At 39.6% G+C, this 11348-nt stretch overlaps 1 protein-coding gene across 1 annotated transcript in view; it reads left to right on the forward strand.

Moving 5' to 3' along the window:
• The window catches only part of PDSS2 (decaprenyl diphosphate synthase subunit 2), a 70998-nt gene that overhangs the window by 52467 nt on the left and 7183 nt on the right, over window positions 1-11348 (forward strand). The window contains exons 4-7 of the mRNA XM_081904667.1: window positions 1815-1889; window positions 8385-8558; window positions 9754-9885; window positions 11306-11341. Of these exons, the coding sequence (XP_081760793.1) occupies window positions 1815-1889; window positions 8385-8558; window positions 9754-9885; window positions 11306-11341 (417 nt within the window). The remainder of the gene's footprint in view (window positions 1-1814; window positions 1890-8384; window positions 8559-9753; window positions 9886-11305; window positions 11342-11348) is intronic.

The raw sequence follows: 11348 nt of genomic DNA on the forward strand, positions 1-11348 counted from the left end.
ATGAGTAATTGCAGTTTAGTATATTGTGTGCCTATGAATTTCATATAGTTTTGATTTTTGGTGTTTTATATATGTTTACAGAAAAAAATTATGATTCTTCAAGAAATAATTACCTTGAAATTAGTGAAAACCTGCCACTTCCTTATATGTGTGTATAAGAAGTAAAGGAACTTTTGCTGAGTTGTGTCTTGTCTAGAGTTTCAGAGAAGGTTGGATGTGTGTTTTGAGAGGGGGGAGGAAGTTCTGGCTATTCACAGCTAGATGCATTGTTAAAGCTCATACTATCACTTTGACATTTAGAGGTAGGACTCAGTGTCTTTGTAAATTCTTCTTCTTCGTATTACTGCCATGTCTCTGGGCTCCAACCGTTTCACAAACCATAATATTTTTTAGTGAGTGATTGATCTGTATTATGTGTCCCAGCCATCAGAGAAATCTTGAGATGTTGCTTGTATAAACCGTAATACAATCTGACACTGAGCATTTGGTTACAGGCTTTCATAGACCTATTGGCGATACACAATCCTCCTGGATTTGGGCATAAGGCTTATCTGATACCTTCCCAAAAAATGCCCCTCATTTTCTCTGTTCCCCACTTAAATAACTCAACACATCTGGGTTAACACTGTAGGATCATTGTCCTTTCAGTTCCCCTGCAGCTCATATTGCTACAATATTTCTTTAAGTATCTGATTACTGAACAGGCAAGGCTATTTTTTCCCCTCCCCAAACAAGGCTGTTTTAAAATAGGCCTTACAAATTAGTTCCTAGGCGTCTTCTTTTTTAAGAAAGGGATTTAATTGGTACTGTTTGCCTAAGTGTGTACATAGGTTTGTGCAAGAGGCCAAGAGTGCAATCTGTGCATGCTTACTTGGAAGTAAATCCCATTCTGTTCCATAATGCTAACTCCCAGACAAATGTACATAGGATTGCCGTCTAAATATAGTAAGGCTGGTGGAGGTTTGCAAATAAAACAATAAGAAGGATTACCAAGAATGTTAAGGGGTTTATTTGTGTTGCTTTTGGGGACTTTATTGTTGGCCATGCTGTCTTCAGTTACAAGAATGATAAAAACTGAAACTAAATCTTTTTAATTCAATAACAAATGGGCTAAATTTTAGGAAAGGGAGATGGGGAATCTGATACAGCTCTATATACATAGGAAATTAATCACCGAAGAGAGTAAACCTGTGAGCAGGCAGGATAGCCTTAAGGTGTGCCTACTTGATACGCCTGCATTGAATATATTACAGTAAATTCTGGTATATTGTTCCAGTTAAGGGAGTTCCAGTAGTTCCAGTGAGACTATGGCTGGTTTTTAAATTTTGGATTTGATTCAGCTTTTTAATGTGAACAACTGAGAACCCTAAAGATAATAGTTTTCTAAATATCATATGAACAGCTGCATGTTGGTGAAAGTTTCAATACATGTGTTGCTGTTGACCCTCAGGGCAGACACTTAATACAACTACAGTATGTTTCCAATGCATGAAAATGAATAATAAATAACTGCTTATGGACTCTTTGACTTTTTTGCAGTGGGTATAAATTTTTGAGTTTGTAACAATTTCCAGAGGATCTTGCAATGTGTACATAACTGGCAGCTTATTTAATTTATACTTTAAAATATATATTATTTTGCTTTTGTTTACATTAACTTGAAATGTAGTGGGAAGAGGAAATGCTAAGCACAAGGCTCCAACTTAGAGATTCTCTTTTATTAATGTTTCCTTTGCTCTTTCAGTTTGGTGCACTCTAGCATATCTGTAATTAATCAACCCACTTAAAACAATTATTTCTTTTTTCCCTTTCAGGTGGTAGAGATCATGTCAAGTGCCATTGGTGAATTAATACAAGGAATATATTATGAAAATTCAAACTTGGAAAACGTAAGTTCCTATAATTACAAAACTCAGAGTGTGTGCATAAATCACTCTTTCCCTCCCACTTTAAAAAAGGTGGTGTGTGAGTCTGACAGAACAAACTGAATTAAATTAGAAACTCCTCATGATATTTCAGTTACTGGGTTGTACCATTTCAGGTAGTAGGTAGGTGAATCAAGTATTTGAAATCTTTTCCAAATGTAATAGTATGTTATCTCCCGTTGAATTTTCTCTGACATGTTATATGTATTTTGTGGGGAGAACTGCGAAATTCAATTCTCCCACTTACAGCCTGAAAAAAATATAAAGTCAAGGCTTGTAGATAAGCTCACAGAAGTCACTAGCCTGCAAAATGTATGACTAGCCTGCTAAGAGCCTAGTAGCTTCTGTGTCTATGCTGACTGCAAATGAAGGCTCCTGCCCCCAATTCTGCAGCCAGCATGGAAATGCAGACCGCTAGCATGTTAACACACTACTAAAAAAGAAAAACTATCTATCAAGCAGACTGGCAGAGGAGAGAGTGAGCAATCCATCCTTCCTCTGCCAGCTTGCTTCATTTTTATGCTGGTCACAGAGGAAGGGACTTTTCTTCCTCCACGGCTAGCATGGAAACCAAGTAGACAGCTATGGAAGGGATGGAGAGACCTCCACCTGCCCACTTGCCTGCATGGAATTACTGGCCAGCTCATGGCTACTGGAAGACTTTTGAAATGCAAGGCTAGCCCTGCCTGGAAACAGCTGCATCAGGTGTGGCTTCAGGATGTCCCTATTTCTTTTTAGTCATCAGTGTTTCTTTGTCATAGTGGCCATGCTCCCAAATAGCCCTGGCTGCTTTTTCACCTGGTTTCGGATTCTTCAGAGGCCCAATAAGACGATAGTTTCAGTTATGCTCCAATCCCCTTGCAAGAAAGACAAAGGAGGAGGACAATGGGGTGATGGAGTGCTTCTAATGACGGAGTTCAAGAAGCAATGAACATGTGATCCTTAAGGGATGGCACATCTGAACTGAAGTACATCCCTAAATAACATCGTAGCAAGGAAACAATTTACTCTCATTTCATTTACCTCCCTCCCTTGGGTTTATTCTGCTCTTTAAGGTGCATTCTGCAATGGACGGACAGGTCCCTCTTTTAATTTAAAAATGGTTTTCTCTGGAATTTGAGTAAAATAAAAGGATTAAGGCACTCCGGGGTGTGTTTTATGGACCCATTTACTCTAGCCCCTTTTCATCACAAACATCAAAGGCATGTATTAATAGACCAATAAAATATGTCCTGTCATGTTCAACAAGCAGTAAGACATCTGCTAAGTGAGACATCAATCACATGCAAGATGCTTGCAGGGTAACTGTTGTTGCTGCTGAAGACTCATAATTTTATTGGCTTCTTTCCTACCCAGATGGGAAAATAAAGATTGTTGAATCATCTCACTTATAGCTGAAACAGTGAGTGATCCAAATGGCAATTTTTTAAGTCTGTGCATTGTTCTGATTTAGATTTAACTGATGTTTATAGTGCCAAGTGGTACATGCAACACACTGCAGTTTATCAGAATTAAAATGTAGGAATATAGCAGTCCATGCTTATCATTTTGAAGTCCTTGAAGAATTGTACCTTTTTCTCTGTAGCCTTGAAGAGAATAATATATTTGCATATGAGTCCCAGTAGTTGCATTTCACTGGGATAAATTAAGATAGTTGGGTTGGGATTATGGAACTGGGATACGTAAATATTTAAAGTTATCTCCAGCTGACAGTAACTAACTGTTGTGAATTGTTGGCAAGTATTGCAAGCCATGATTAAGGATCATGAGTAAGCTGTGGGTTTTAATCAGGGATATCCAAGTGATCTTAGCAGCATACCTAGATTCATTTTAAGTAGGCTTAGCAGCAGTAACACATCACAAAACCAAGTAAAGGAGTTAAATAGAAGTTGAGAAATAGAGGCAGGAGGAGCCACTCCACCCTTCCCTGCTCCCAGGTTCTAAACAAGGGGAGGGGAACCTTATCTGGCCATTGGGCCAGATGCTTATCTCTCCACTTCCTGGCAAATTTGACAAGTGGGTGAGGCCATCCACCTGTCAATCAATTGACATCACACATTGAAGTTCCAATTGCTGGGTCTTCAAAGCAAGTGCAGAGAGGTGTGGAAACACTTTTGCTGCTTGCAAACGGTTTTCAACAGACCCCATGCGCCTGTGGCTCGTGTGTGTGTGTGTGTGTGTGTGTGTGTGTGTGTAAGCAAGCCTTTTATAAAAGGGAAAAGTCCTGGGAAAAGGCAGTGCTTTCAAAGGGCAGCTTTTTTCTTCCCTTCCCAGTTGAATGCTTTCAGATATCCTATACATCTCTGTTTGAGGCCAAAAATGTACCCCGTGAGTTCCCCACCCCAGTTGGGATATCTTTCTTTCTTTCTTTCTTTCTTTCTCCTTTCCTTTCCTTTCCTTTTTCCTTTCCTTTTTCCTTTCCTTTTTCCTTTCCTCTTTCCTTTCCTTTCCTTTCCTTTTTCCTTTCCTTTTTCCTTTCCTTTCCTCTTTCCTTTCCTTTCCTCTTTCCTTTCCTCTTTCCTTTCCCCTTTCCTTTCCCCTTTCCTTTCCTTTCCTCTTTCCTCTTTCCTTTCCTCTTTCCTTTCCTCTTTCCTCTCCTTTCCTCTTTCCTTTCCTCTTTCCTTTCCTCTTTCCTTTCCTCTCCTTTCCTTTTTCCTTTCCTTTTTCCTTTCCTTTCCTTTCCTTTCCTTTCCTTTCCTTTCCTTTCCTTTCCTTTCCTTTCCTTTTTCCTTTCCTTTCTCCTTTCCTTTCTCCTTTCCTTTCTCCTTTCCTTTCTCCTTTCCTTTCTCCTTTCCTTTTTCCTTTCCTTTCCTTTCCAATAGGTATGTGGTTTGATAATGTAACTCTGAAATGTCAGAGTTGCCGCAATATACTTAACATGGATTCCGGGGAAAGTCAACCATGCTCTCCATTTCTAAATGCATTTTGTAGAAAGAATTTCCAATGGAATTTATTTCTAAATACAGTAATATGCTTAGGATCCATATAGTACTCTGTAAGAGGTCTCTGCAGATTATGAGTAGGTTTGGCATAGGCCAGCACTGGAAAGTAGCACCATCCATTATAAATTATTCCACTCACGCCGCTTCCTCATGTGCAGTCCCACAGCTGGGTGTGTACATGCATGAATTAAGCAATCATTCAGACTGACTAATCACATTGGTCTTTTACAACCAGCTATCACTTTGCAAAGAGGAAGGGTGCTGATCGCATAGATCAGCATCTTCTCTCAAGTTGTTTGCCCCACCTGTCTAAATCTCTCTTGCAACAAACACTGGTGTAAGATTTCACTGAGAGAAAGTGGCTTCAAGCTCTTGTATGTGTGTGCATGCACAGGTCTCTGTTGACAGAACCTTATCATTGCCTCCCCAGGCTGAGGTGTGTGAGTGTTCCATACCCAGCAATGGCATTTGGGATGAATGGCCTTCTACTCCAGTAGGCTGTTTTAGAAACTAAAGCATACAGACGTTGTTATAACTGCGGTTCCCAAATCTGTTGCTAGTTTTTAATTTCACAAACCTCACCAAAATAATTAAGATGAAACACAAAGCAACATGAACATTTTAGGTATTTTATGTAAAAATGAATGATTTGTGTTGTGTATTATCATTGCTACTTATCATTTGAAAAATCAAGTCATATAAACTTGTGGCACAATCTTAAAATTGTCTTTGTTAGCAAAGGATGCTCAGGATAGAGCGTCCCAACTGCTGTGCTAGTATTGCCCTTGTGCTGGCATTCCAGACTGATGCACTGGTGCAGGTGTTTGACCAAATGTGGCATCATGTGAAAATATACATTCCACTAGAGAGAGGGGCTACTTAGGCAGGAGCCCCATTGAAATGATATGTTCTGAACGAAGCTGTGCTTGGTAGATTTGCACCCATTGTTTTTTGTATTTTGGAATCCACAGCCTTTCAATAAAACTGCAGATTGCTCATATTTAGTCTGCTGGCCTTGCTTAGGTTGCCCAAATAAGTCATAGCATAGATATAAATGTAGAAATTGAAAATAAATGTGTACCTCGCTTGAGAACCAGTGAGCTCCCTTCAACCCATCCCTGTCAGGTTCCTTTGTAGATTTTTTTTAATATATATACTAATTTTATGCTTCTTATCTCTGCATTAATGAGGGCTGGGATTTAGTGGAATTTAAGTGGAATAATACTAAATCACATTTCTGAGCTGGCTATCATGTTAATTGTCCATCATGCTTTTAGTTTTTTCTTCTTCTTCTTTTAATCTGAGGAGGTTTGGTCCCAAATGCAGTCACCAGTTCTTCAACATTTCATCTTTGGAGCTTATTTTGAATAGAATGACAGTGGCCAAATAACTGGACTTGTTGTTTGGGTGCCTTTTCTTATCTCTCCTTGTCATTCTGGAAATCCAGGAAATTTGCAAAACAAATGTTGTTTTAGTAAACACAACTGTCAGATGAGACATAGCTGAAGTTTTCATCTTGATTTTGTCATCACATATATAGCTATAAACATGTGGTTTCTCTTGCCTCCTTCTCTCTCCCCCCCTCCTCCCCCTCCTCCTTCATGCAAGTTAATGGTGTATTTGAAAGCAATGAATTTTGATACAATGTTCAGTAAGTTGGCTTTGCAGAATTGTACTACTTTTCCCATCAGTCTCATATTATCTCCTCCCTTGCAACCCAGCACTCCTTGGCAATAGCCACAAGGGAGGAAGATTAGAGCTGAATGGAGGGATTTTATTTCATTTGTTACCAATTTCATGACAGATAATACCTTGCTAGAAAATTATGGTGTCATGCAGATTTAGTTCTTACTTGTTTCTAAGTAATTTAATTGAAGAAATTGACAGGAACAGGATTGTTTAGATGACATAGGTCTTTTTCTACAATCTCTTTTTTTGTTTGGATTGTTTAAATCCACCTTCTGGTTCAACCTCAAGGCAATGACAAAATGCATCCTAGGTTTTAGTAACCTTGTAGCCGTTTATCCTAGGTTTTAGTAACCTTGTAGCTGTTTATCCATACAGCCTTAAATTTCTTATCCTCTTCAAGGTGGCTAAGAGACAAGGAAGACAAGTCACAAAAGGACTATGGTGCTATCTTACATAAAGTTCCTCCCTCCACAAAAAAAGGAGAATTCTTTGGTTCACAAAATGGATGGGGGTGGCTGCCATGGGGAGCATGGCATAATGCAAAATTAGAAAGAAAACCACCCCTGACAAATTTATGTTTATGCTGTGCTGGGAAGACAGCTTTGATTTGCTGGTCCTGATTATGGAGATCTCTTTCTCCTACCCGCCACCCCCACATGGGCATGCACACACTAGTGCTGTTCCTGTCAGGAGCATTCCTTAGTACCTGGAAAATAGACAAGGTAGCAACACTACTCTCATTACACAGCAGTTGCTTTGAATGTATCTGCACATTTTGCCCCATAACTTACTTTCTAGCAGGCCTAAAAGGTAAAGATAAAGGGACCCCTGACCATTAGGTCCAGTCGTGACCGACTCTGGGGTTGTGGCGCTCATCTCGCTTTATTGGCTGAGGGAGCCAACGTACAGATTCTGGTTCATGTGGCTAGCATGACTAAGCCGCTTCTGGCGAACAAGAGCAGTGCACAGAAACGCCGTTTACCTTCCCGCCGGAGTGGTACCTATTTTTCTACTTGCACTTTGACATGCTTTTGAACTGCTAGGTTGGCAGGAGCAGGGACCGAGCAACGGGAGCTCACCCCGTCACGGGAATTCGAACCACCAACCTTCTGATTGGCAAGTCCTAGGCTCTGTGGTTTAACCCACAGCACCACCTGCATCCCATTCTAGCAGGGCTAGAGACTTGTTTTTTTAAGAAGCTGGTGGGCCAATGAAATTAAGGCAGTCTAATTTCTGTGTCTTGAAGCTCCAGCAATTCCTTCTCCTCTGGAAAACAAAGGATTGCAAGAGGAGAGTCACTGAGAAGAGAGTTGCTTAATCCTTCCTCCACGCACCACTTCTCCTCTAACTCCCTGCCTCCACGGCTGCTTTTTCACAGTCATAGTTCCAGAGTCACTTTTGCAAATCTTTTGCTTTTAATTTTTATGTTGCTGTTGGGTAAAATGTTCATTTCATTACATAAACTTAGATTAGCAGGTTGGTAATTAGTTGCTGGTGGTTAAAATACAGTGACTTTATAATTCAAATATACAGATATATAAAGAAATCACATTTGGTTTGTGGGTTAAATGGAATCAGTTGCGAAAGAAAATATATTCAGTTAATAATGGGCACCAATAGCATGTGCAAAGATAATATAAAAGCTAAAAGTTGTTCAAATCTTTTGGTTTCTATAATTTCCATCAACTTCTTAAGATGGAAGATGACTGCAGAATGTACTGCTTCACCTGCCATATGAAGGTCTCATGTAGAGTAGATGGTTTCACTGTTGTGTTTAATAATACCTCGATTTGGAGCATATTCTACTCACTCTTTCTTGCATTTCTAGGGAAATGGTCTCACAAATGACATTGGGATATCAACGTGGAAGGAGCAAGTTTTCCTATCCCATAGTGCCTTGCTGGCAAAAAGCTGCCAAGCTGCAATGGAATTGGCAAAACATGATGCAAGGATCCAGAATATGGCATTTAAGTATGGAAAGCACATGTCTATGAGTCATAAGGTATGCCCTTCCTTTTACTGCAGTAGCTGAAAAGCTGATATAATGAACAAGAACCATATGTATCTTTTCTTTCTGTCGTAGCTTTGTAGTCAGCAGGTGCAGGTTTTGGTTGCTGCTGCTGATATACACACACACACACACACACACACACACGTAAATTGTAGGCATAAAAGCTATTCACTTAACCAGCCCCTATCAGTGGACATCCATGTATAGGGCTTCCCCCCCAATTCTGTGCCTGCATTCCCTACCTCCTGAAATTGGCTAGGGAGGGGGATGGTAAGGAGAACAGCATGCAGGGGAGAAGAAGGGGCTCAGAATAATTAAGAAATTGCTGCATAACACCCAAACTAATTACAGCCTCAGTTAAAGGTAGCACTGAAGAGGAAAGTATTCCACGCTTGCCTAAGCACCTGTACAGGTGGGGCAAGGAACAAGTCAACAGGAAGTTTCACAGTTCTGGGGCCATCACACAGAAGTCCCAATTTCTTGTGTGTGCCAGCCAGCTGAACTGATTTTAATGGTGCACACTGAAAGAACCCTGAAGAGCTAATTCTACTATTGAATGCATGTTCTGTTGATTTCACTGGGATTTAAGCATGTCCGAGTTTTGCACCAGTAGTGTATCATTTTTCCTTTCATAACAATGCATTGTAAAAAGCTAGGTCACAAGCATGACCAAGAAACAACTCAGGGTAGGGTTGTGCACATAGGAGCAGGCCGCATTCTTAATGGTTGGGTTACCAGAGTCAGGGAGCAGTCTTAAACCCCTAACTCTGGTATCTGCAGTTGTACTTCTTTCTCCCTTATTATCAAATAATTTCTGTTAGCTCCTATTGGGAAAGTAAAGTGCTGAATTTGGCACACACTTGTGGTGGTTTGGCATGCTTTGACAGAGTTCCCACAGTACAGGGCATTTGTATGCACATGCACAGACACAGAATCTTCCAATATGCTTAAAAAACTGTACTGTAGTTGGAGACTCTGGTAATATTAATTGAATTTGAACCAACGGGGCAGGAATAGCCTGATAAATCCTTAATAGTGTGTGTTGGTTGAAGGATTTTTGTATGGCCAAGCATACAAAATATATATAAGACTCTGCACACACGTGGGATGTCAGTCACTGATGAAGTGGATTAGCTGTGAAGAACTACTTTTATTTTACAAACTATTTTGATCCCCCTTCTTACAGCTAAATGTCGACATTCAGCCATTTTTGAATGAAAGTTCTAATGATTCTGTGGCCTTCAGTTTAAATTCTGCTCCTGTAGTCTTGCATCAAGATCTCATTGGAAGAGAAGCCTGGATTAAGCAGGTTGAAGAGGTAGGCAAATAGCACTGTTCATATATTTAGTCTTATTTAGTCATCATTTGCTTAGCACAAGAGGAATGAGTCTCTAGCTCATGTGAATCTCTCTTTTCTTCTGCTGGAGCCACAAGAAGTTCAAAAGCTTTAGCTTCTGTTTTTGTTTAACCACAAGTTGTTGCTTTGCCCAGACCAACAAACTTCTTAGTGTTAAACTATGGTTTGTTTGGAATGAGTCCCAAACCATAGTTAGCATTAATCATAGTTTGTTAGTTCAGACAAAATGTCAAATCATTGTTAAGCACAGTGGGAAGCAAAAGCTTTCAAACTTTTACACAGCCATGCCTAGGAGAGGTGGGGAACACATACGTTTTTCTTGTTCCTGTCACACTAAACTGTGTTTTTAGTATAACATCAGATTTTGCCATTCAGTGATACAAGTGAATGTGGCATAAGTGTCTGTGTATTCGTCCAACATATGGGTACCAAACCAACATGCATAAAATGAAAATATTATTCTGCTTCTGTGTATTTACAACTTAAATTCAATAAAAATAAAGTGTTGGTACCAAGAAATGAAGATTACAATAAAAATACTATGACACTTAAGGGAACAAGATTATCAAAATTCGTAGTATTAGACACCGCTGAGCCTGACACTGCTCTGCTTTGTATTCTGTAGGGATTTTATTAAAACATGCAAGCATTATCTGTCACTAAAACAAATAAAATAACAGTTTTAGTTTTTCAACAACTAATTACTTCTAAGCACAGAGCAAAGAGAAGGCAGAGGGAAGGAACTGCTCATGCATATATGATTACAACTCAAAACACAGCTGGATGGACTAATTTTAGGCCTACTAGCTTTGATATGCTCTCTGATGTTGTGATTGTTATCCCTTCTCAAGCTGCTATCTTGATACAAATCCATATCTATTCTAATGAATACGTTCTTTGGTCAGTGTATGCTTTATTGAATTCAGTGCAGCTTACTCCCAACTAAGCAGGGTTATGACTGCAGACTTAGTTCCCTATAATCTTTCCACACAGTCATCACAGAGAAGCCCCAGCCTGGTGCCCTCCAGACGTCGTGGACTATAAGTTCCCTCAGCCCCAGAAAGCATAGCCAATGGCCAAAATGGTCTAAAAAAACTGAAGAGTACCTGGTTGAGAAAGGCTGAACTAGAATAACAGTTGATTGAACCAGTTCACTGGTGCGCTTGGCATTCTCTCTGCAACTGCCTTCGATAGCCCATCTGTGTGTCTTATTTTAGATGAAATATGTTTGTTTTCCATTGTTTAGTTTGAAATCTGCAGTCTCAGAATTATAATCTATAATTCTATAGACAATGACACAAATTTTGAAGCATGCAGTCTTAGAATTATAATACCTTAGACAATAAAACAGATTTTAACTTTTATCCTTGTGTTGTTTCAGGCTCAAGTTAAAGGAAACTTAATAGACTATACAAAGGTAAGTA

The sequence above is a fragment of the Podarcis melisellensis genome, assembly GCF_964234715.1.
Source record: "Podarcis melisellensis genome assembly, chromosome: 3".
In the NCBI taxonomy this organism is placed as follows: Eukaryota; Metazoa; Chordata; class Lepidosauria; order Squamata; family Lacertidae; genus Podarcis; species Podarcis melisellensis.